Source organism: Halichoeres trimaculatus, unplaced genomic scaffold, assembly GCF_033239565.1.
Source record: "Halichoeres trimaculatus isolate MK-OKI-2021-1 unplaced genomic scaffold, fHalTri1.1 fHalTri1_scaffold_22, whole genome shotgun sequence".
Classification (NCBI taxonomy): Eukaryota; Metazoa; Chordata; class Actinopteri; order Labriformes; family Labridae; genus Halichoeres; species Halichoeres trimaculatus.
This window is the reverse complement of record NW_027437200.1, coordinates 20422299-20448281: the sequence shown is the minus strand read 5'-3', so window position 1 is coordinate 20448281 and position 25983 is coordinate 20422299. Positions and strand designations below refer to the sequence as shown.

The 25983-nt window shown below is 40.7% G+C and overlaps 1 protein-coding gene and 3 non-coding genes across 4 annotated transcripts; all 4 read right to left on the bottom strand.

The window, feature by feature from the left end:
- Window positions 1-513: 513 nt before the first annotated feature.
- shtn2 (shootin 2) lies at window positions 514-12510 on the bottom strand. Its single transcript, XM_074662019.1, has 17 exons — window positions 12005-12510; window positions 10926-10975; window positions 10544-10604; window positions 10316-10410; window positions 9928-10120; window positions 8268-8365; window positions 8106-8187; window positions 7928-8022; window positions 4636-4782; window positions 4394-4547; window positions 3138-3267; window positions 2940-2998; window positions 2725-2822; window positions 2583-2603; window positions 2431-2484; window positions 2162-2309; window positions 514-730 (listed from the first exon to the last, which is right to left on the bottom strand). The coding sequence occupies exons 1-17, from the start codon at window positions 12036-12038 to the stop codon at window positions 597-599; spliced, it is 1653 nt and encodes a 550-aa protein (XP_074518120.1). The 5' UTR covers window positions 12039-12510; the 3' UTR covers window positions 514-596.
- A 2973-nt stretch (window positions 12511-15483) lies between these two features.
- Window positions 15484-15566, bottom strand: trnal-cag (transfer RNA leucine (anticodon CAG)). The gene has a single exon. It is a non-coding gene; the product is annotated as a tRNA-Leu (tRNA).
- Window positions 15567-16041: 475 nt separating this feature from the next.
- Window positions 16042-16124, bottom strand: trnal-cag (transfer RNA leucine (anticodon CAG)). Its single transcript has one exon. It is a non-coding gene; the product is annotated as a tRNA-Leu (tRNA).
- A 295-nt stretch (window positions 16125-16419) lies between these two features.
- Window positions 16420-16502, bottom strand: trnal-cag (transfer RNA leucine (anticodon CAG)). The gene has a single exon. It is a non-coding gene; the product is annotated as a tRNA-Leu (tRNA).
- Window positions 16503-25983: the final 9481 nt, after the last annotated feature.

Below are 25983 nucleotides of genomic sequence, written 5' to 3'. Positions count from 1 at the left end.
AGACACCTCAAGAGAGAAGCAGGCGAGAGGGGTCCTATAACCTAAGTGGCTTTCTATTTTTTTCATCTATATCCTGTAGCATAAAAACATGTAGCTTGCACTTAGATCATCTCTACCCCGGCTGTTTGAAATGGAACGATGTTGGAGGTTAAACACAGCTGACTGGTTTCTTCTTCGCTTCACACGCATCAAGTTCTGACCAACTGAAACAGATCTGAATTTAATGGGGTCTCACAAAAATGCTGTCCCTTGTTTTTCTTCAGCCTTTCACGAGGATTTTGGAGTTTGTTTGCAACATACCCCTCTAATCCTGTGCTTCAAGACCAGTAACTTTTCTTTAACATGTTTAGATTCAGAGGTTTTCTGGATCAAAGATGAAGTTTTGGTTTGACGTGACAGTAAAAAACAGCAAAAAACAGCAACTGTCATTTTTTTGTAAAAGTCTTCAAAGACATTCAGTTCCTGTGAAGTCGAAATGAAAGTGAAACTTAAATCACTTCAAGTTTTGCAGGAAGGACTTTAATTATCAAATTCATCTTTTGGATTTAGCGGATACATAATTAGACGGAGGTGATGCTGAAGTTACCATTTCCTCCTCACTCTTCTTGGCTGATGATCAGAGCTGAGGCTCTGATACGAGAGTCTCTCTTCTCTCGGTTCTGTCTCAGCCTCCGGAGCACGGGGGCGCTGCCGATGTCACCTGCCCAGGGAACGTGTTCGGCTGCTGGGTCTGAACAAGAGATTACAGAAGGTTAAATCCATGGAGATTAGGCTGAGCATTCACTGATAAGCAAATAACTCCACGTGTCATGGTGCATCACTTAAAGAAAAAATGACATTTGATGGATATTACACATATGCAAAAATTAATGGTTCCACAGTTCCTCTACCGGCCACTAGAGCCAGGAGCCAAAGTGAGTCAAGCACTCTACATCAAGCGGGAACTTCAGGTCTAATGCTGCGTTCCATTTCTACTCTGAACTGGGAAGTCAGGAGTGGGGATGACATCATCTCCGAGTTCAGCGTTCCAGTTGCCAAGTCAGAAAAACTCGTCGTAACAGCAATATTCCCGTATAACAACGTATAGAATGAAAGATATAGCTGATATATTGCGACAAACACAAGTCAGAAATTCTAAAATACAAAGAATATAACAGGGGATTAATAACTGTTTACCCCTAAATCTGTGCTGAAACACTTGAAACAGCAGTTTCTGGGGCACAGATGGCCTAGTGGTCTAGGTCGGGCCTCATGAAGTTCACCTTTAAGAGGATGGTTTGAATCCAGCTTGTGGCCTGTTTCCCACGTCATTCCCCACTCTCACCCTGTGTCTTGCTCTATCCACTGTCCTCTCCTCACTGATTAAAGTGAGACTCTGGGATGGAACAAGTTGGGTCCTATCACAAGGTTTAGGGCAGAAATTACCCCTACAGCAGTGATTTTGTGCAGCAGAAGCCCAGAGCGCTCGCACCAAACACCCCCTCCCTGCTCTTCTGCTGGTTTCCTCTGCACTCAGACGGGGCCATTTTTTACTTGACCAAAAACACAAATAAACGGACTCCCACCGAAAAAATCTGATATCGGTCTGCATTCACGCTTTATTCAGAGAATTTTCAGCGCGTTACTTTCACACAAAAACACCGCTAAATAAGGCTCTAGTTCTCATCGTGTCGTAAAACGGCGCTACCTCCGCTGCAGAGCCACAGCTGGCTACGAGGCGCTCGCTGCTTAGTGTATCGTCTTCACCGTTTCTGTGGCTCTTCGTGTTTTGTTTCTTTTGTTTCTTCTCTTTGGGCGCAAAATCATATATTTGTGGAACAAAACCAAAGGCTACTTTCTGTTTTAAAATCCAGTTTATGTTAATAACTTTGAAGTTCTCTTACATTTGACTCCCTTTTTAACAGTTTTGGCCTTGCAGTGATAAAAGAATTTTAGAAATGAAACGTAATTTATATTCAACCCTTGAAGACTTGCTATAAAAAAGGGCTGTTCAGAATTTACATAAAACTGTTCTTCTCTGAACTGCAGCTTTTTTCTATTGTCAAACAACCATCTGTTCTGCTTTGTTCTGTTTTCCAGCATGAAAAGTGTGTTTCCTGGTAAATGTGTTAAACTAATAAGGAAACAACACTGGGAATGTTGACAGTTTGATGTTTTGTACCCTGTGATTGTGCCGAGGTGAAGTCCTTGTTCTCTCCCATCGCCCTCCTCCTCCTCTGGAGCACCTGCAGGAGCTCTGCCTCCCCGACGTGTCGACCTTCTCCCCTCCTGGACGGCAGTCTGCGCTGGGGCTGACGCTTTATGTTGTCCTGTCATGAAAAAGATGCCTCAAATCACATTTTCTGAACTTCACTGAACCTCATTTAAGTTTCCATTTATCACACGTGTGTTTGGCCTTGGAGCTAAGAATGGGAGTTTTAAGTACAATACCAGCATTCCCCTGAGCTCCAGAATGGCCGATTTTCTGTTTTCAGTCCTCTGGTCCTACGAGTAGATTTGAGACATTGTTGGGGAGATTATGCGATTGTCTCGATTATTTCATGATGAAAGAAAAAGAGTCTGATGGGTCTGAAAAAACTGACCTTCCACGAGCTGTCGTCTTCCTGTGAGAGTACAGAAATGTTACTTCTCAGGTTCATTTGCACAAAATCTACATTCAGACGCTGAAAACGATAAATTAATTCACAACAAACCAATGAAAGAAGTATAAAAGAGTTGTTCCACCTGTGTCTTCTTTATGGGCCTCAGGACGATTCCTCTCTTTATTCTCTCCATCATTTCATCCACAGCTTTCGCCTTCATGTCCACCAAAGGAGCCTTTTCTTCAGGATTGGAAATGAATCAAAGTCTTAAACCATTACAAAGCGCTGTTTCAGCTCTAAACTAAAAACCACAACACTTGCTGTCTGTTTGAGATGATTGAATCGTGTGAGACTCACTGTTTTGATCGTGTTTACTGGCTGCATCTTTTCTCCTGCTTCTCAGGAAGTCGAGAGTACTTTAACAAAAAGATAAAAACAGAGACAGATTAGTCATGCATTGTTTTGTTGGAGTGAGACATCTGAAGCTTTGTTATGCAACAGAATGAAATGAACGGTTTTAAAAATAGAGGAAGCTCTGGCTTCAGTGACACATACTTGGTGACGGTGGTGGGAGGTGGAGGAGGTGGAGGAGGGGGTGGTGGTGGTGGGGGTGGAGCAGGAATTGATTCTAAAGCTGGTTCATCTGTTTTATCCTCTTTGTCCAGCTTATCCCGTAAATGTTTAACTGAAAACAGAGACAGAAGAGCACTGGGTAATCGTTATTTAATACAGGTGGTCAATGTAACATGTAAAGAAACAGCAGTGATAACTGAAATCAACTGGAACGATGGGCAAAGGTTAAAGCTACTCAAGCAAGTATGGATCAGTACAGTTTGGTTCGGGTTTGTCCCATTTTTAGTCAAAGGACACACCAAAAAACGTGTGCCATGCCAAGACAAATTGAATCACTTGATGGGAATAGAGTTTCTCTCTTTTCTTCGTACAAATTGGGTTTCTGTAAGCAAAGTATTCTTCTCTCACCAAACTGGTTTTGTCTCCAGTGAAATGTTAACTACTTTATCTCCTGTATTTGTCTGGGGATCCTACATGTAACCATGGCTGCATTGTTTACATGTGAAATCAGCTGTTAGCAGCCTTTAGCATGTCAATGCTAACTAGTGCAAGGCCAGATGTTTCCCACAAAGTGAGGAGAAGGAGGTGAGGATGACGTGCTGGTTCTCAGGTGTGAGCTAAGAAGTGAAGACATGGACCTGTCCTTCCATCCATCGTTATTGGGAACGTAAGATCTATCTCCAATAAGATGGACGAGCTAGCTGTGCTAACCCAGCAACAGAGGGAATACCAGAAGGCAGAGTAGCATCATGCTAATGCCACATTGGAGGAGCTTCACCTGCTGTGAGCAGACAGGATCCAGGAGACAGAGACTGAACAGACTGCTGAAGAAGCTCAGTCCTGGACCCTGTGGAGGTGGAGGCTGACTGACTGGACAATGATGGACAAGCTGTCAGCATCTATTTTCTCATGGACCTTTTTGTACTTTCTATACCCTTTCTTACTTTTGTTTTCTTGATTGCTGCTGTGACTCCTCCTAAATTTCCCCTCGGGGATGAATAAAGTATTTTCTATTCTATTCTCTACATTCATCCAATGTATGCGTGCCTTTTCAAACATACTGTGCTTCTTTACATATGTGTAGTATGCTTCTCTACATTCTTGTTGCCAGTGTATGCATAATCGTACAGGTTTTGGAGTTGTCATCCAAAACAGTACACTCACTTTTTCAGCCTTTTGACCATTTCTTTTTTTTGCGCAAACAGCTTTAAGTATGACTTCTTTTTACTCAGCGTTACCTTCATCCTGGAGCTGTGTGACCGTGTCTTTGGCCTCACAAAGCTGAGTTTCTATGGCCTTCCTCTCCTCCTCACTCCTCTCCAGCTGGGTTTTCAGCTCCTGGAGCTCAGGGACGTCATTGCTTCCTCCTAATGAGCTCTGACTCTGTTTTGCCTTAAAAAAAAACAGCAGAACGTGTTTAGAAAAGAAGAACAAAAACAAAACAGTCGAATTGGGCCTCTTTTATTGACTACATACACACCTGGTCGTGGTAACAGCGCTGGATCTCCGTCAGCGCTGTGCTAATGGTGGAGATTTGCTCCAGCGCCTGCTGCAGCTGCAGGCCGGTCTCTGGGCTTTGAATCAGCATCAGGCTCTGTCTGTGAGCCTCTTTCTGCTGCACCAACATCTGAGGAGAAGAAAAAGAAATCTGGCTTCACCTCTGTGACATCTTAAATACATCGTCCTGATTATCATCTTCTGAGGAAACAGAAACACCAGCAAAGACGATGAGGCTGAATTAGACTGGGAAAAAACTAAAAAACAAAGTGGCTGGTTGTTTATTCCCTCCACAGGAGGTTGTCACAATCAAATATTTTCAGCGCAGAAAAGGATGAGCGCCTCGTTAGAAGAACTTTGCTAAGGAAGAGTAACAAAGCAAACAGGATGAATTAGACGTGAGACAAAGAATAATTTTGCTAACAAGATAATTGGCTTAAAAGGAAAATTCTAAGCTTTGTTTTCTAAAAAAAATAAGATCTTCTGCTTTGATTTTAAGTTGTGGCGAAAGAGTCTTGAATAAACTTTTTGTTTCTTTGCACAAGCTTGTTTGATGTTTATTGTATATGAAGCCAGAAAGTGAGAATTGATTATTAAATATGATAAAAACAGGAAAAAAAAGCCAAACATGTTGGCAGGGTGTCAGTTTATTTTACACCAAGGCTAGTTCATTAACTTAAAGAGCTGGGACGATATGCTATTTTCATGATTTGATTCTATTACAATTTTGGGGTGCCATTTTAGATGGGATTTTTTTTTTTCGATATTTAAGATATTTTACAACTTTTTGTTTGCTTTTTGGACACCAGACAGTGTGAAAAAGTTAGAGGATGATGATAACGGGGCTAGGACAATAGTCAATAAATCAATTAGTCATGCTAGGCACCACCCTGTTGGCTCTTTCTTCTTTGTTAGTTTCTTGTAATTTTTCTGCCATCTTTGTATTTGAAGTAGATCATTACTGTGTATGATTAAGTTGGTCGTGGACACCAAACTGGTTTTGTCTTCAGTGATATTTTTACTGTTTTTTCTCCTGTTTTGTCTGGAGATCCTACATGTAACCATGGCTGCATTGTTTACATGTGAAATCAGCTGTTAGCAGCCTTTAGCATGTCAATGCTAACTGGTGCAAGGCCAGATGTTTCCCCACAAGGTGAGGAGAAGGATGTGAGGACGACGTGCTGGTTCTCAGTTGTGAGCTAAGAAGTGATTTTCTCTTCTATTCTAAATTAAATATACACGATTATTTTGCCGGCCTCAAAATATCGCCATGTGCATGCATATTTTCCTGGACTGGATGTTCAGTCACCTGGACGCAGAACTTAGTGAACCTTTTTGTCAGTTATTCAAAATCTTTGTCTCCTGGGGGACATGGGGCAGCTAGCATCAGGCTATCGCAAACACACAGAGTGCAGCAAGCGAGCTCGTCAGGGGCAACAAAGGTTAACAAAGTAGAAATTAGGAGAGGATGATTGTAAAGTGAATCTCCACAGCCCCAGTGTAGAAATATTTTGGCTTCAAACCGAATGAGCAAGGTAAACCAGTGTGTAGCAACAAAAAAAAGTGGTTAACTTGGTCTTACAATAAACTCATCAAAATCGTTTATCATCAATAATTGTGGGACAATTTATCGCCCCGCAAAATTAGTTATTGGCCCAGGCTTACATGGTAATGCCTACAGACTATATTAGCAGCCATATTTTCCCATAAAAAACACATCACGTGAGTCCGAGAAAAGCATTTGGCCCTCTGCTGGAGAAAAGTGGTAACTTTTTTCCAATCCAGTTTATAAACATTAAGAATTTAAATTAAAAAAAAAAAATTTTTATGGACAAAGAATCACAATTTTGATTTTGATTGATTTTTATTCTCCCTCCCCGACTGAACTTCGCCATCATATTAAAAACAACAAAGAATGAGTCAAAAAAACGCATTCTTCAAAAAAGTCTTATCAGTGAGTATTTGCAGACATTAAAATGTCTTTGGCACACACACCTGACCTCTGTCTCTCTGACAAACTGTGTGCACGTGTCAGAACAGGAAGTGTGAGGAAATCATGGTTTTCATATCCTTGTTTCCTCTGTGAGAATGAAAAACCCAAGCAAACGCTTTTCCAGTGATCTCCGTGCCAGCGAACGCATCGCGAGGCTCCCTGCGTCCACCATCGCAGCGCTTTAATCTCCTCTCTCTTATTAAGCAGGGAGCAATTTTCACACAGCAATTAGCACAATGATTTCATACACACAAACACACAGCCCCGGCTGCACACTACACTACACAAAGAGACAAAGACACACATACACACACACACACACAGGGGAGGAAAAAAAGGAAAAAGTCCAAATTGTTTCCTTTTTGAGGCCTGGCATCATTATACCGGCACCCATCACAGAGGAGAAGTGTGAATGTTGGTGTTTAGACAAATAGTAGTGCATACAAGAGGCATTCAGCGCAGGGGGGGTCTTTTACCGTGCACTGAGAGTAAAAGGGGCTGAATTGTGTGAGCGGCTGGGGTTCCTTTTCACAGGTAAGGACCCCTGCGAGGAGCCTGATTGTGTGCCTGTCCGGTAAATGGAGAAAGCTGCGCACAAAGGCGACAATTGCTGTATGCTCGGCGCAACATAAAGGTGTCGGGCAAAGACAGGTTGTGTTTAAAGCACCATTCTCCTTCAGCGGCCGTGATGACCGCTAATTACGGAGGAGGGAGGGGCCAAACGGGAAGGGAAGGGGACAGAGAGGTGTTTATTGAAAGGAAAGGCCTTCATTATGGACGCAGCAGGGGCAGGAGGACTGTGCCGCGTTTCTGTGTGCGAGTGTGTGTGTTTGGGTATGTGGGGTGAATTGGTGTTTTTCCAGAGTGTGTGTCCGCCCTTTGTTTTGTGTTTGTATGTGTGTGAACACCTCGCCTCACACAGACAGCCCGGGTTTGACCGAAGTGTCATCAGTGTGAAAACAGAGAATGGAGACCCCTTCTCCTGTCCCGCCACATCAGCAGCACCCTGACAGCGCTGTGTGTGTGTGTGTGTGTGTGTGTGTGTGTGAGTGTGTGTGTGTGAGTGTGTGTGTGTTTAAGCCCCCTCCTCCCCACCTCACGCCCGTCTCTTGCCCGCACCCGCCGGAAGGTCAGCTCCAACACTCCCGCTCCTTTTCCGTGGCACGACCCGTCACCCTCAGTGACAAAAGGTGTGAACGTTTGACAAAATGTTTTGGGCAGAGAGCACACACACACACACACACACACACACACAGACGGGCGCAGGGCCACGCACTCACACCTGGTGGGCGAAGACTTCAGCGTGCGCCCTCAGGCCCTCCTCCAGCTCCAGCTTCTGAGACATCTCTGTGAACTCCTCGCTGACAAGCTGGGAAACTGTGAACGCAGGAAAAACACTTAAAGACAAAAACCACAGAGAAAATTTAGCGGCTCTGATCCTCTCACCGTGAGCTTTTTACCTCTTTTGATTTTATTCATGGTCCTGCTTTGTTTGTTCATCCTCCTCAGTATGGCCTCTTTCTCCTCCAGCTCCAGAGCCAGCTGAGAGAAAAGCGTTTAAGGAAACATGCTCACAGATTTACAGCATCAACACACATAAATAAACACGTTCCACGCTGTACCTGCTCTCGAAGGAGCGTCTGCTCTTTGGTCAGATCTTCCACTTGTTGCTCCAGATTCAGCTTTTCAGCTAAGAGACCGTCGACTGACGCCTGAAGCTCTGTCACACACACACAGAAAGGTTATAATGAGTTTTGGTCTCACCAAACGCATTATAATTCATGAATCTACTTCTGCTCTGATGATTTCCGAGTGAGCTTGGTTTCAAAGCCCCAACGTCCAAATCAAACACAGTCATAATTTAGTTGAAACATTTTGAGGAAAACAAAAAAAATCTAGTGTGTACAAAAAATATGAAGTGTGGAAACATTTCGGCGAGATCTAACTCATGGGATTTGATTTACTTTGTATTTCGCACTTAACAATTCTTTTGAAAACAGACATTTTTAAAAAACTTTTTCAATAATTTTAAGAAAATTTTGAGGAATCACATTTAGAAATTTTGGAAATATTTCTGTTTGCTTTGAGGAAGTCTAGGCTCATAACATTTTTTTTTTTTTTGCAAGCTGGACAACGTGCAGGAATTTCCTCTTATTTGCAAAAGTTTGAGGAATTTTCTCATCTACCTTTTGGTTGAAAATTTGAAAAAAAAAAAGAAAAGAAAAGGAATTTTCTCTATGACATGTTTTAAAATTTTGAACCTCAAAGTTTCTGGTGAGTTTCTAAATTTTTTTGTAAACTTTTATTCAGGTCGCTAACTTTTAAGTGCTAATTATCACAGCTGTAAGCTACACTATGCTTTTAAGGCTTATTTACTTATCGAGAAATGTTTATGTGACAGTATTCTTTTGTGGTTTAATGAAAAAACAGCACACTTTTATTGTGAAAAAATAAAGTTTATATTACATGTTGTTAGCCTCGTTCATTTATTCTGCCTGAGTCAGAGAAATTTTAATTAAATAAGTTAAGACTAATAATATAGATAACATTAACATGACATTGTGAAATTCCTTTTTTTTTCTGAAAACTTTTAAACATGACTTTAACAGAGGCTAATGATGTGCTTTTTTTGTTTCTTTTTGACATTTTTATAGACTTGACATTTTTTAAAATCATGTTGATATACTTTTTAATTCTGTGTGTGAATATTTTTGTTTTTGAGGGTTTGTAATGTTCTCAGCACAACAGTTTTTACCTGAACTTTCATATGTTATTTCTATTAGGCGACCTGGGGGCTCACACATTGGTCTGCTGCCTCACTATTTATGTGTTTTCATTATGCAGAAAAGTACCGGACGGTTCTCTCTGCGCTCTCAGGACCTCATTACACTCTATGTCCCAATCGCTCAGATTTAAATTTGGAGAAAGAGGGTTTGGGTACTCTGCACCCTCATCTTGGAACCAGCTGCAAAGTGACTTCAATCTCAAAACGCTGGTGTGTTTGAATGTTTTTAAATCTAAAATGAAAGACATGGAGGCTGGTTCTATAAGATGTCAGTGTTGTAGCTGGGTTGTTTTAACAGAACGTGCTTTTAATCCATTATCTTGTGTTTTTACTGACTGTGTTTTGTCTCTTTTCGTGATTCTTCTAGGACCAACCTGGTTAAATTAAAAAAAATATATATTTTTGCTCGAATGTTCTTATTTCATTGTGTATAAGGGCAACTGTAAAAACTGAGTTTCCCCCAGGAGAGATAAAGTTTTATGATGAAGTTTATGAACCTGCAATCCTAGCCTGGCTCTCCAGCAGCGGCGTCTCCTCACTGCTCCCCCCACAAGCATCAGTCTCATCGCTGCTGACCGTAGAGTCCTTCTCCGGGTCAAAGGTCACAGCACCCAAGTTTTCAGGCAACTCTGGAATAAGAGGCATCAGCATCTGGCTCCTCCTTTTCAGGGCTTTGTTCTCTTTGGTCATCTGGAGGCAGAGGAGAGGGCATAAGATAAGATAAGATAAGATAAGTCATACTTTATTAATCCCCGGAGGGAAATTCAAGAGTGCATGAGTGTGGTTTAAGCTGTTTGTATGAAAACAACAAGAGGAATAAGATACAAAGAAAGAAATGCAAAACTTTAAAAAGATAAAATCAAAAGTAAGGGTGAAGATTTGTACTTTGACAGCCAGAACTTCAGCGCTTTCTCTGCAGGAGCGCTCAATCTGGAACTGGATCTCCAGAACGTTGATCTCCTTCAGGAGCTGGTTAGAGACTAAAAACAAAATATGTGGTTCAAATTCTGAGGGTCATTTGAAGCCTGACATGTATTTCAGTTGAAGAGCTGACCCCGTCTCTGACCTGATCCTGAACGGCCTTCAGGAGGAACAGAAGTGAAAAGAACTTACCTTCCTCCAACTCTGACAGCCTCTGATTGGCTTTATCCCTCTGCTTCTCCAGGATCTCACACTACAGATCAAACATCAACACAGGAAAAAAAAACAAGCCAACACGACTGTCAGGGAATGAAACTGATTGAATCTACGTTTTAGTCTTGAATCATCAAAATGACAGTGTAATGTTAATGTAATCAAGGTGGCAGTGCTGTCACTTTATTCTTACTTTTTCACTTTAATTAAATAACACAATGAAATATTCAGGATTTTCTAGCCAGAGCCTCATTTCTAAGACTTCTTTTAATCAAAGGTAAAAACTGATTGACATCTGCTCAAGCTTGATAATCAGACGAGCATGTGGTGTATATCAAGCAGGCTGTCGTTCAGCTGGTACCTGGATGTCTCCATCATCATCAGATGAAAAACTGCTCTCTGCATCAGACTCTGTGTGGAAGGAAGGAAGGATGAGATTAGTTAACGGTCACAAAACACAAGTGTTGATGGAGCCATGGCTACAAATGAAACTAGAATCTCCAGGGAGACTGCAAGAGGAACTTTCAGGCACCTTGTGAAGGAGAATTTAGAGGAGGAGGAAACAGGAAGTTTTCTGGTTTCCAAAAAAACAGGAGAACTGAAAGCTCTGTTTGTGGAACTGGTCTGAGCCAAGACCTCAAAATAAGAAATAAGTTTTCTTTGTCGTGCAGTGAAACAAAAGCGACTCTATAAAACCTGAAACCTGAAACAACAATGGATTGTCTTTATGTCCGTTTCCTGTTTGTGATGTGCAAGAAAAAAAAAACAAGTCGTGATAAATCCTGAGCTGCTGAAGAGCTGGTTGACTAGCTCTGTAACGTTCAGGGAAAACCAGACTTTCCACCCTGTAAGCTAAGCTAAGCTAAGCTAAGCTACGTAGGTACAACCTACAGCTTTATATTAGCTGCACAGCTAAATCTATTCCCCTTATAAAAAAAAAGATAAATAGAATTTACCCAAAATTGACAGCAATGTAGCTTTTTCCAAAGACTGGACACTTGAGAAACAGCTAGCTTAGCAGCTAACAAGTTAGCAAATAAGCTACAAGCACATCAAAAAGCATACTTGTAGATGTGTTTTAACAACTGCCAGTTTACTTGATGCTATTTTTAGTGTTCTGAACATAACATCCAATTTTGATGCTAGGCTAAGCTAATGACTGCTAGCTTAGTTTTAGCATTTTGGCTAGCAGATATAGTTTTACCTTCTTTTTTTCTTACTTTTATCAATCCAAAGAAAAAGCTCATACACCCTGATTAACAAAGGCACTCTCGAACCCTAAATTTAATTTTTTTCCAAAAGTAATCGAGCCAAAAGTCCACAGTTAGTGACATAACCTGATTAGAATTCATTTTAAAGCTGAAAAGCTTTTCCCAGACTCTTCAAGTGACTGGAATAGGTACCAAATAATCACTTTAACTCTGCTCTCCTTTGTCTTACCTGCAGCTGCTCTGTCCTCTTCTTGCACCCACATCCTGCTCGCAGCACACTGCTCAAAATTTCCCTCCTTTGTAAACTAGTTTAAGTGACACATCCAACAGCAAACAGAGCTTTCCTTCTTTCAGTCAGTTTATGATGTAGGAAGAAGTGGGTCTTCCTGTTAAAACCCTCCCAACTACCAAAAAGAGAAAAAGAGGAAGGCCTCAAAAAAAAAAAACACCCTGACCCAGTGTGGACATTTTAATCAGATGAAGAATTTATCTTAAGGGAGGGTTTAAGGTTAATGTTACGAGTTAGCAAGAGGACGAGGTGTTTGAACTTTTCCCCCTCCTCTGACAGTGAGGAGAGAAATATGTCATGGTCTCTGAGGAAAGAGTGTCTCTCTGCTGTAAGATCACTGTCACTCAAACGGGTAGGGTGAAGGCAAAGCTGCTTTCACTCCTCGATTAGCATCTGTGCTCCAAGTTCACGACCTCGCAAACGTCAAACCTGCCACGAGAGCCAAACGGGACGTGATAATTCAGGAGACGATGGAAATAGATGGCAGAGATGATGCTGATGACACATATTGTACAGTATAAGTGATCTATGTGACGTAGGGCTGCAGGTATTGAATATTTTTTTATCGGTATTGGCTATTGGGAAAATACCAGCCTTTTTCAAGTTATTGGTACTCACAAAGGCAGCCGGTAAAATCAGCCACTACTCAAGACAAAAAAATCTTATGTTGAGTGAGACCTCCTCGCCTGTAGTTGCTGCTACTTGCTGCAGTTTGACGCCATGGCAAACATGCATCAGGTCTCTATTAGACAACATGAATGAACTGGGGAGACTTAACAGTTAAACTGTTTTATATCAAAATGATTTCACAGCAAACAAACTGCATTTCAAGAATGGTGTGTAAGTCTGTTGGCTGTGAATGTGTCACCCTAATCTGGCATCAGTTTATCATCACTTTGTAAATTTGTGTTTTGTTTGGAAGTGAATAATTAGTCGCCATGGCTATGACAGCCCGCAAGCATCAAGGGATCATGACGTAACGGTGATCGAGAGCCATTGTGTTTCTAAGATATGGTTTTTTTCTTACCTCTTCCCCTTGGCCCTAAAACAGAGAGCCAAGAGTTATGGTACGGCCACGCCAATCGTGAATTGGCGGCGCAATTACATACAAAGTCAACGCAAAGACGCGTCTAGACACCGATTCGCCTTGGGCGACGCGTTTGGGGGGTTTGGCACGGCGCGTTTGTGTTTTCATGCGTTTGGGCGGTTTGCTCGAGTTCAAAATATTGAACTTTTGACGTGAATTTGCGTGAAGGCTTGCCGTGGCCGCCAATCAGCGATGACATTCCCCCACGACGTCATTGACTTGACGACGTTGGGGTGGGGGGCCACTGCCTGCTCCGGCTCCAACTTTGCCAGAAGATGGAGGAGAAAACAATCCGTGCGGTGTGTCATTATCCAGAGTTATACGATACGACGTGTGTACTCTACAGAGACCAGGAAAAAAAGGAGCAGGCTTGGGTGAAAGTCTCTGAGGAGACAGGTTTTGAATGTAAGTTCTGTAAATATTCGTTTCCAGCTGGATTTGCTGCACGGGTCATCACTGAGTCCGACCGTGTTTTCCTCAGCGGAGTTTTGAGCCTGATAGAGAGGAGGAAGGAGCGGGGCAGGGGCAGAGCCAGGAAAAGATGGAAGTTCTCTGCGGTCCTCTCTTTCCTCCACCCCTTCATTATCCCCAGGGAGACCTCCGGGAACATGGGTCGGGGTTTCGAGAGGTCGGGGGTTTGGGGGATCGAGGATGAGGTCGCAGGGAACAGCCAGGCAGTGGAGGTGGATTACCAGGGAGAAGCAGCAAGCATTGATTGTGATTTCCAAAGCTTTCACACACTCTCCTGTCATGCTTTTGAAACCACAGCTCATTGTTTTTCAGATGCTCTTCTGGGCTTTCCGTCTTTAAATGAATGGGCTCTCTACTCTCGCATGCGCAGGAACGCACTAAGCGTGTTTGCCCCTCAGCTTGTCAAAATAGTCCAGCGTCCAGACTCGGGCATTCACGCGACGGGTGACAGGCGATTCGCGCGAATAAATTCGCGAGATCGCGTTTGGTGTGTGGCCACACCATTAGGGTTAAGATGAAGGAGAAGGGGTAGGAGTGACAGTTGGAGTTGGCCCTCAGTTGGCAACACTGCCAACTAAAATCGGATATGAGCAATAACGTAGCCTCGGAGAAGCTAAAGCAGCAACCTGTGATCACAAAATATGAAATCTGTGTGGAAGTGCCCGAAATTGCAGTTCCTTGAGCGTCCACTTGAGGCTAGCCCCAAAAATCCCAGAGACCACATACGCTCCAATTCAAAAGTGAAAATTTTTATGGCCTGGTCCAAAAAATGGTTCTATTGTGATTAGCTTATTTCTCTAACAGCAAACTAAATGAGGGTGAATATTTCTGATAGTTTTTCAATTTTTAAGTTGATAACTTACAAGTTTACCCATATAAGGCCATGGCTGATTTGACTGACGAGTGAGAACCCTGTAGCTGTCTGCAATCAGGCTACAGACTGCCTCTTTGTCTCTTCCTCACTCAAAGGAATGGCGTGTTTAGCATTTCCAATAAGGCCCGTGTCAGTGATTTTAGACAATTTCCTGGTGGGCAACATATGATTCAATATTTCACGCTTGTTGATCTAAACCAGTTTTCGCTAGTTTAAATTAACTGTAACAGGTAATTCTGACCCGATAAAAAGCTGCTTCACAATTCTAGAATTAAATAACGACACTGGCTCTGAGGTTTTTTCCCATTAAAAACACAAACATAAAACAGTGACGTCCTTGTATTTAATGAGTCTTTTCTCTCACTCTGCTGCTCTCTTACAGGAACCACCTGAGCTCCTCATTCTTCAATCTCCGTCACCCTGACATTTACTAATGATTCTTCGCCGTCTTAATAAAGGTGAAATTGTCAGTTATCATTAGCTGTTGTCAGGTGTTTCTCTGAGCCGCTCTGATTAATACTGCCTCTGTGGGTTCTAGTTCACTGGAGACAGACTAGGTAACTAATTTACAATCTTAAGGTTATCTGTTAACCCACCAACATGTTTTATTATCCTTTATTGAAATTATGCTTTTAGATCCTGTTTAATGATATAATGTTAGATATAAGTACAAATATACAGTGTTATAATCCACAACAGCGTGACATTGGTGAATAAATTCACATCTCCATTCAACCAAGATCCACGAGCCTGCTTGTGCTGCAACATGTTCCTGGTACAGATCTATTTTAATCCAAAACCTTTTGCTATGGTCAGTGTATTCATTTTTGCCCCCTTACAATAAATGCCTGTAGTGAAAAAAAGGTAGTTTGGCTTGCAGAGAATTCACAAAAATAGTGTCCAGGGGTTAAAAAAACGTCTTCCACGGGAGGATTAGCATTTGAATGGTGTCCAGATCAGGGGGCCCCGTGCCCCTCAAAAGATTGTTGTCAGAAGTGGGATTCGAACCCACGCCTCCAGGGGAGACTGCGACCTGAACGCAGCGCCTTAGACCGCTCGGCCATCCTGACACATACCACCAAAGGGTAATGACAAAAAATTTCTTTTTTGTTTTCTCCTCTGAAGGATGGTCTTGTTGGCCAACCTTTGTTTTTCTTTCAGAGGAAACAAAGAGAGGGTGGTGTCCTCTTTTTTTTTGTGGTTGGTTTCACACAATGAGTGAATGAAAAGCAACACTAGTAGTCCGTGGAGTAGAACTAACACATTTGTTCTCCTCTGCGCTCTGCCTGCCAGCCCACGTTTCGCTGCATGCTCATGGAAGGCAATCTATTTTTAGCTTAAACTGTTACGTTACATCTCCTTCAAAATAAAAGCCTTGTGTGTAGTTTTTTCATTCTAATAGTTTCCGTTTAGGGGGATTGCTCAAGGAATATTTGTAACACGCAGTGCTAACGCCTTATCTCAAAGGGGTTTTGTTATTTTAAAAGGAAGTGGAAAGGATTCAGCATTAGTAGGAGTGTTAGTGGGTCCTGAAAAAAAGGTTTCTGTCAGAAGTGGGATTCGAACCCACGCCTCCAGGGGAGACTGCGACCTGAACGCAGCGCCTTAGACCGCTCGGCCATCCTGACATATATAGCATGTAATGTACTTACATTTAAAAATTGGGTTGGAACTTGTATTAACATTAATAGAAATGTTTTCAAACCAGCAGCACATAAAAAACAAATCAGGGTGGCCAGTAGCCAAAGGTACTCTGCTGAATAGCCCTTCCTCTCAAAATGTGTAAATACTGGTTAGACCACTGTAAAGGCCCACTCACTGGGCTCTCTGAACATGCTGCTAGACAGCTGCAGTCCAGAAAGCATGGAAGTGATCAGTTTGTAGCACCAGTACGAGTGTAAGTGGGTCCTGAAAAAAGGTTTCTGTCAGAAGTGGGATTCGAACCCACGCCTCCAGGGGAGACTGCGACCTGAACGCAGCGCCTTAGACCGCTCGGCCATCCTGACACATACTGTATAATTATGTAATTATTTTTAAAAAATGTATTTAAACAAATATTTAAAATGTTAAGTATGCATTTTTCACCTATTGCATCATACAATCCACAGATATTGTCATATCTGATATGAAGCAGATTCTGAGCTTCCTGTCTAACAGATATAGGGCGCCTGTCAGTCGCATGAGCTGAGCCGTTTATCTTCTGAATCACTCTTTAAGAAAAAGAAAATTCACCCACTGTATGGTTGTGCAGATAGTAAAATCTGACCCAAGCTGTTTTTGAACCAGGCTGTAAATATGCTTTGAACTACCAAAAAGCCTTTTTTTTTTTCTTTGGCTTGGTGTTACCGTGATTTCCTGGATGAACAGCAACTCTTAGCGCTTCAGCATGGGCTTCATTTGTCTAAACCGGGCTTTGCCCCTTGGTTCAGACATTGAAGTAAACACGAAACTTAAACGACAAGCTATCAGGAAGTTAGCGGTGTTCCATCGAAAAGCGTTTCCTCGCAGGACGTGCTACCGAGCTGCCGACGCATGCGCACACCGTACAATCCAAGCCATCAATCGTCGAAGTGTTTTCACGGTTAAAAACGTCGAATTTCACCTCAAATCATTACAAAAGGGTTCACAAGAGAATTCAAATACGTTCTTACACTGGACAATTTTTCTTACAATGTAAATGGAGCGAGTGTGAAGTGATTACATACAGCTGGACTGGGCTTAACGTCTTTTAAACTTGTGTAAAAATCGTCATTTGTCACAAAACATGTTGGCATCATTAACCTGATAAACATTCATATATATATTTCCAAAGTTAGTATTCATAACACAAATTTTGCGAATGCTAACTGACAGCCTCTTGACATTCCTCTTTTACGCTAGCAGCATGACTCGACAAAGCTAACGGTGGCTAACGTTAGCTTAATGCAAGGAATGACGCACTTAATTTACTTTCAGCTCTAAATGACAACTTACGATATCAACGAAGTTCGTTTATACCTTCCTCCTCTTTGATACCACCTCCAGGGTCTTCAATCCACTCTTTCTTCGCCAAAACGAAGTCCTGTAGCAGGTGCTAGCTTGACTCAGCAGTTTTCGATGGTAGCCTTCGCCGTCATCCATCTTCCCTCGTTAACGACGGTCACGCGCTTCAAATTTAGCGACCGTTACATTCTTTACGACGCAATTTCACGCTTATATTAACTATCATACTGCAACCTGTTCGGTAAACGTTTGTAAAATGGGTCCTTCGGACGCTTTGCCAGTCTTCCAATTCTTCGGGCCGAACAGTCGAACGCAACGGTCAACATCATCATCCTCCTGCGGGTTGCCAGATTTGACTTAATTTCAGCCTAAACACGATATAAAACCTGCCTACGGCAATAAAAACCAGCCAAACCTCAAACTCTCGAGAAACTCTCGTAAAAGCCTAACTAGCAGTGGCAAATACAATTTCACATTGACACTTGATTAACTAATGACTATAACAGATTGCTGATGACACAATGCACAGATTCTCTCAATTTCAGAAAGTAGTCCAAGTTTATCAATCTGTAATTATTTGCTCAATCTGGCAACACCGCTCGTCACCATTTCCTGAAGTTATTCAACACTACATGATGAGGTCAATTTAATTAAAAAATAATAATAATAATTAAAAGAAAAATCCAAAATTTCTAAGATTTCCATTCAGACAGGCTGAAAAGGATCAGAAGACCTTCTAAAAATTTTATAGCACAAATTAAAAACATTGTTTATTAGTATGTGGTTTTTACAAATTATCGAATGTCCCAGGGAATGCACTATGTGGCCTTTTGCTGCATGTAGGGCTGAATGAAACATTGAAATGGCATTATTTATTTCTGGTTGAATAAGTCTGTTAAATCAAATATGTAGCTCCAAATAAAAATTAATTTTAACATACCTTGCTATTTACATTAGTATTTGGTATTTTTGATTAATTAACTGCTTTCAGGACAGTGTGATTGGGGTGATGTGTGTTCACATATTTGCTAAAATGTTCCTGGTTTGTTATTATACTTAAGACTCCAAAACCCTGACAGGAAATTGAGAATCATAGGAGCGAAACAAATAAGTAGAAGAAGAAGAAGAATTAGAGATTTAATTATGTTGACGTCTTGAGTCGTCACTGTTTTCATGAGTCAAGTCCAGGGTCAGCTCAGTTGTTGCGGTTTTCCTTTTGCAGGTAAGGCTGAACTAGAGTGATGAAGATCTTTAGTCACAGAAAAATGATACATTTTTGTTTCCTGTGACTGTACAACAGAAGTTACTAAAAATAATGTTCCTTCATGCTTTCATATTTCTTCACTTTGAGCCACCAGTTCCAGTGTTTCAAAGCATTTGCTGCGAGGAGATGTAATTTCTCTTGTTTTTTTTTTTAAATTAATCCTCATTTTTCTTCACAGGGGCACACAGCCTCTTGTTTTCTGTCATCTCTTTTGCTCTGCCCAGACTCCACACATGCCAGTCATCTAGGAAATCTAGCTCCCAGCAACCCCCGTCCCTGATTTACATCCACAGAAAACAAACCTGAGGGTTAATGACGCTGGAGTGCTTAGTTTAGCATTCAGGGGTTGTTAATGATGTGAGCAGGAAACTGATCTGTTGTGATTTTGTGTCAGAGAGGGGACATGTATGAGTTTATTTTCTGATTTAAAAAAATGAAATGAAACAAAACTGAAAATGGAAAGGTTAAAGAGAGAGATAATGAGGCAGGGAGTGACACAAACACACTCACCTGCTCCGCTTCAGGCCTCCTCACCGCTAATGATGGTGTGATTGGATTATCGAGGCTTTTCACAGCGCCGCAGCTGCAACCTGAAGAAGAGCAGACCTGCAAAAAAGGTTAACAGGAGGGCAGCGGGGGTCGTGACCTTTGAGAGAAGATGAGGCCTCGGGTTGGAGGTTGGAGAGCAGGAGAGCAGGAGGGAAGACAGCGAGTAAAAGAAGAGGTTTTTTACCAAGAAAAGAAAAGATGGAGGCTGTTTTATCGCAGATGGATCAAACAGGATCCCGGTTTCTGGGAATTCAGAGCAGAGGAGGCAACGAGGAAGAGGGAGGGAGGGAGATTGGATGCAGTGTGACAGAAGAGCCTCGCAGACACTGCTGGCCTCCCAGTGACTCCACTGTATCCTCAAATTACAGACAAATATGGCCGCTGCTGCCAGATTTAAGCTTTTTTTCCTCCCTCTTACGTTTTCTCCTCTCTGTATCCTGAAAAGCATGTCCAGGAATTTCTTGTTAGTCCACACACCCACACACACATATTTATCCACACTTTTTGTTGTTGTTGTCAAAAATTCATCAGTATAAAATCTTTAAAGCCTCAACACTTACACTCTGTAAACTCCAAAATTCAAATTACTGAATAGGATTGATCTATGAAAACTTAAAAAATTTGTTTGTAAGTTCAATTTACTCAAACATCTGAGTTTTCAGAGTTGAAACTGATGATTTCTGAGTAGATTTAACTTTTGTTACTGTTTAAGTTAGCACAACTCAAAATAATTAGTTTGTGACTGAGTTTTGTAACCGTGAGTGAGGAGGGGACACAGTCGATATAAAAGCTGCTGAACTTCTAGACGTGCAGCAGTGGCACAGGTTTTCGGTGCATCACAGCATCAATCAGCTGTTCATGCTCTATGTGGTGTGAACTGATTGTGTCAAAATTAAGTAAATAAATGTTATTTTACAATCAATTTTAAGACGGATCTAAATCGCATGATAGACCAGTTAAAAAATTTCCATTATAAATATATTAACCATTAGGCATGCTGCAAAATCAATAGGTACAAGACCCCATGCCATGGAGCACAGACCACCAGTCAGTGCCGTGGGGCTCAGACAACCTGTGCCTCCTGAAGAACAATATTTCAATGTACAGCAGGGTCTCATATCTACTGCCTTCCCTCCTCACTCACGGTTACTAAAGTTATGAAATTAGAGCTGATTTTTGTTGTGACGGCGTTTGTAACCATGAGTGAGGAGGGAATGCTGTGGATATGAGACCCAGCTGTTCTTTAAAATGTTATTTAAATATTTTTTTTCTGATCTGCTTCAATTTTTCATTATTACATTTGCTTAATTCATAAAACAAATTTATTGATGTCATATCTTTCAGTTTTGAGTAAGGTCAACTAATTATGTTTTACAGTGATATGCAACAGTTTAAACATTACTTAATATTTTAATTTGTAACAAATAAGCATCAGGTTTATTTGATTAAAGACATTTAGTAGAATGATTTTCCATAATAATTGTAACTACTTAAAATGTTGAGTTAAATTGATTTATTTCATCACTCATTATTTTTAATGTAACCATTTTTTTTTCATCCAAGCTAACAGGAAGAGAGTATTCATTCATTAATTTATTTATTTATTTGTATCCCTTCAGACTTTATTAGTGTATGTTGTTATAATAATCATGTTGGCTGTAGGAAACATTTTTATGTTACAAGAATGAATATTTATTATGGGTGTAAATAAGGCACCTTCTTTTTTTGTCTCTGCCTCAAGTGGACATTCTGTGAACTGCATTTTCCACTCTCATTCCACGCAAGGGCCAAACAGTGAAGTTTCATCAACTTTTTTATTCTTTGGAAGCCATTCAAGGGTTGAGATGCCCTTTAACTATCTGGTGTCTCATAAGGTCTGTCTGAGCTTCTACTTTTTGTCCATTTCACACACTTTCTGTAACATTCTTCACTATCAAAGTCAGGGAACATGATTCACAGTATGCAAGTTATAAGTCTGATCTTATACGAAGCATGTCTGTGCTTTAACATGTGGTCTAAAACCACACTTTTTGAGATTTTTTTCCAAATGGAGAAGAAATTTTAAATTCTATGGACTCTAAAATCTCATGTAACCACCTTGTTACATGAATAGCAAACACATTTTTGCCTAAGAAGCAGCAAAAGAAAATTCATTTATTGCTGTTTGAGTTTGTCCTTCAACCATGTGGCCTTGCTGCAGAAAGTTTTGAGCTCTGAAATCAATAAAAAAAAACACCTTTTTGTGCTTTCTGTTTGATTTTACCCCTGGAAAAAGATAAATCATATCAATATTCAATGACTTTTTAGTATCTTTAAACTTTGTGAAACCATTCGAGGGATCGACGAGCTCAGATATCCTTGAACGATCTGATATCATTGCAAGTTATTCCAAGATTCCTTTTGTCACTCTTCTGCCTGTTAAACTCCTTTATTTTCTCAGAATATATGTAATTTTGAAAAGCTTGTATAACCTCTTAGAGTTTGTCATGATCTTTACTTTTTAATTGTTTTCCTAAAAAGCAAAGAAAGAGAAATGTGGTAGAAATATTCCTCCATGCAGCCACGGTCCACAGAGATCATTATAAAAGCTTTATTTAAAACAATGAGAGCATTAACCATGTGATGTCACCTCAGCATGTTGTCACAGAGTGTGTGTGCGTCCATGTTACTGTATTTAATGACACACTGCACTAAAATACATGAGGCTGCAGGTGTGTGTTGGCTCTGACGGTGCCACAGCTGCAGTGAGTCAGGTCCCTGCGGAGGATTTGTCTCTGCGTCGGTTTGGAGCAGGAGGGGGTGATGACCGAGTCGATTACAGGGAGTCAATGACGATATCTGCCTGCGATTAGTGCGAGCACATTTGGAGACAGATCCACTAAATGATACAGCACGAATGTGAAGAGGCTGACGTTGAATAATCCCTAATTAAAAGAGTTTTCATCCACAGAGCTCAAACTTTGTCAATGATGATATAGCTAATTAATATCTGTAAATTCAAGGGATGCACCAATATGACTTTTCTGGTTTCAATACCAGCAGTGATACAGGTCCTGGAAACGTTCCTCAGAGAGTTTGGTCCATATTGACATGATAGCATCACACAGTTGCTGCAGATTTGTCGTCTGAACATCCATGATGAGAATCTCCCGTTCCACCACATCCCAAAGGTGCTCTATTGGATTGAGATCTGGGGACTGTGGAGGACATTTGAGTACAGGGAACTCATTGTCATGTTGAAGAAAGCAGTCTGAGATGATTCCAGCTTTATGACATGGAGCGTTATCCTGCTGGAAGTAGCCATCAGAAGATGGGTACACTGTGCTCATAAAGGGATGGACATGGTCAGCAACAATACTCAGGTAGGCTGTGGACTTTTTTTTCTTCTTTTTTTCTTTTTTTTTCTTCTTTTTTTCTTTCTTCTTTCTCCTTTTTTCCATTTTTTACTTTTTTATTTTTTTTCTTCTTTTTTCCTTTTTTTTCCCTTTTATTTTTTCTTCTTTTTTCTTTTTCTTCTTTTTTTTCCTTTTTTTTCCCTTTTTTTTCTTTTTTTCCTTTTTTCTTTCTTATTTCTTCTTTTTTCCCTTTTTTCCTTTTTTCCTTTTTTTTCTTCTTTTTTCATTTTTTATTTCTTTTTTCTTCTTTTTTTATTTTTTTCCCTTTTTTGCTTTTTAATTTTTTTTTCTTCTTTTTTCTTTCTTTTTTCTTCTTTTTTATTTATTTATTTTGCTTTTTTACTTTCTTTTTGTCTTCTTTTTTCTTTTTTCCCTTTTTTTCCTTTTTTTATTTTTCTTCTTCTTTTTTTCATCCTTTCTTTGTTTTTCTTCTTTTTTCTTGTTTCCCATTTTTTCTTCTTTCTATCCCCCCCCCCCCTTTTTTTTCCTTTCTTTTCTTTTTTTCTCTTTTTTTCTGTGGACTTTAAACCATGCTCAGTTGGTACTAAGGGGCCCAAAGTGAGCCAAGAAAATATCCCCCACACCATTACACCAGCAGCAGCCTGAACCGTTGATACAAGGCAGGATGGATCCATGCTTTCATGTTGTTGAGGCCAAATTCTGACCCTACCATCTGAATGTGGAGCAGAAATCCAGACTCATCAGACCAGGCAACGTTTTTCCAATCTTCTATTGTCCAGTTTTGGTGTTGCTGTGTGAATTGTAGCCTCAGTTTCCTGTTCTTAGCTGACAGGAGGGTCACCCGGTGTGGTCTTCTGCTGCTGTAGCCCATCTGCCTCAAGGTTGGACGTGTTGTGTGTTCAGAGATGCTCTTCTGCAGACCTCGGTTGTAACCAGTGGTTATTTGAGTTACTGTTGCCTTTCTATCAGCTCCAACCAGTCTGTCCATTCTCCTCTGACCTCTGGCATCAACAAGGCATTTTGTCTCACAGAACTGCTGCTCACTGGATATTTTCTCTTTTTGGGACCATTCTCTGTAAACCCTAGAGATGGTTGTGGGTTAAAATCCCAGTAGATCAACAGTTTCTGAAATACTCAGACCAACAACCATGCCACGTTCAAAGTCCCTTAAATCACCTTTCTTCCTCATTCTGATGCTCACTTGAACTGAAAACCAAACCTCCTTTTAGACCTGTCTTCAAACCAGCTTTAATCATGTGACTCATTTCACATTCCTACAAAAGAAATGATGAATCCAACTTTTTAAGGTTGATAACAGGAGCTTTCTCTATCAGGACTTTGAGGGTGAAACTGCTGAGGGCTGTTTTTTCTCCTGGCTGAGTTTTTCTTTTCCACCCTGAGTTTTGTACTGTAGGTGTCACTCTAACTCTGTGCTCTGACACCTGTTGCTCTGAGCTCCTCCAACAGGTTTCAGCCTCAGTGCATTTTGAATTTAACTTCATAAATGAAACATAATTTAAAAATAAAGTTCATCATGATTTCACAGATCAATTTTAACATGTTACTTTCATTTTTTAATTTGTTTTCATTTTCTTTTCCCCTTTTTCTGTTTTATTCAACTGTAAAGGCACCTTGAGTTTCAAGAAAGGTGCTTTTTAAAAAAAAAAAATCATCTTTTTGTTGTTATAATTTTTATACACGTCTTCTTTAACAGACAACAAACCTCGGAGCCAGCAGGAAAAATAAACCACTGTATTCCCTGCTGATTCGCCAGACACTCCGTCAGTGTCCTGTGTCGCTGGCCTTTGCCCCGTCTCCTGTAACAGCTACAGCTACATCACCACCTCGCCGTGATGATGTCACAGGGTGGGGGGGAAGCCGCCCGCTGAACCCGGCACAAAGTGGCACAGACGATCATGCTCCGTCTGCGGGTCATAACAGGAGAGGAAGCAGAGTGTCTGGACATGGAGGGCACACAGTGGCACTGTCTACGGCTCCACACACACACACACACACACACACACACACACACACACACACACACACAGAAAGAAGCCTTCACACACTCTAACACACACAGAAACACACACACAGAGTCAGCAGACAGTTGGCAGCAGCTGACACACTGATACTGATAGAGGAGTCTGTCTGGGTTCGTCTGAGACGTCTGGGGAAGTGTTTGACAAAATAAAACACACAAATAATTCTTCTAACTCATTTAAAATCAAACTGTGGAGAGTGAAAGTTTCCATCTCTAAGTTTTTATTTGTTTCCTGGAGGTTTGTTCCTCACAGCTTGAAACCTTAAAGCTCCAGTGAAGAGTTTTTATGAAACAGAATCTAACAGCGATGTTTCCTCTTAAAGTTAGGGACTGTCCAAAAAGTGGCGTACTCCACTCAATCAGTAAAAGCAAAAAAGCAAAGAGCAGGATTCTTATTATAAATACAGTCACTCATATTCTTGTATTAAGCATTAATCTCTCTGTGAAAAAGCAGATCATCAAAGGTCAAAGGTCACGACAGGTCTAACATGATTCAGATAAAACGCGTCAGCTCTCTGCTGTTTTCTCTCGTCTCTAAGGCTCAAACTGTGTCGCTCTCACAGCTCCGAGTTAACCTCCCAGATTCTCCTCTGAAATTCACTTTATGATTTTTTTTTTTATCATCCTGGATTCAAATCTCTTTCCTGAGAGTTTCAGAAAACACCAAGACACCACGACGACAGCAGACGAGCAGCAACTGTTACAACACATCTCAGATTATCAGAGTTCATCAGTGAAACATCTGTAATCCTGTCGTTTCAGAATATAACGAGCTAAAAAAGTGATCAGAGTTAATGAGACCCTGCAGCTCAGGCCGAGACGAAGAAATGAACACGTTAAAGTTTATCAACAGAAGAAGAAGAAAGAAGGAATTTATATAAAATGGCCTAACAAAGGAAGATAAATAATTTATCTTCTTTTTCAAACAAACTACTAAAAAGATATATAGATACTTTATCCTGAGGAAAAAATCTACTGCTACAACTATTACTTATTACAAGCAAGTTAATTTATATAGTACATTTCAGCATGACAATTTAGTAAAACAAAAAGATTAAAAGAAGAAGGAGAAAAAAGTTAAAACAGATTTTAAGATAGGAGTGGCAGTGCAGAGTTAAAGAGAAGATATTAAAATACATAATAATACACTACAATACATACAATAAACCAACAACATAAAATGTAGATTTTGCTCCATTTTTTGAAAAAAAAAAAAAAAAATCTGTACGAGGACTCACCAATTTTTCAATGAAGGTACATGAAGTTGTGTTTCTAAAGTTAAAATAACTTCTTTA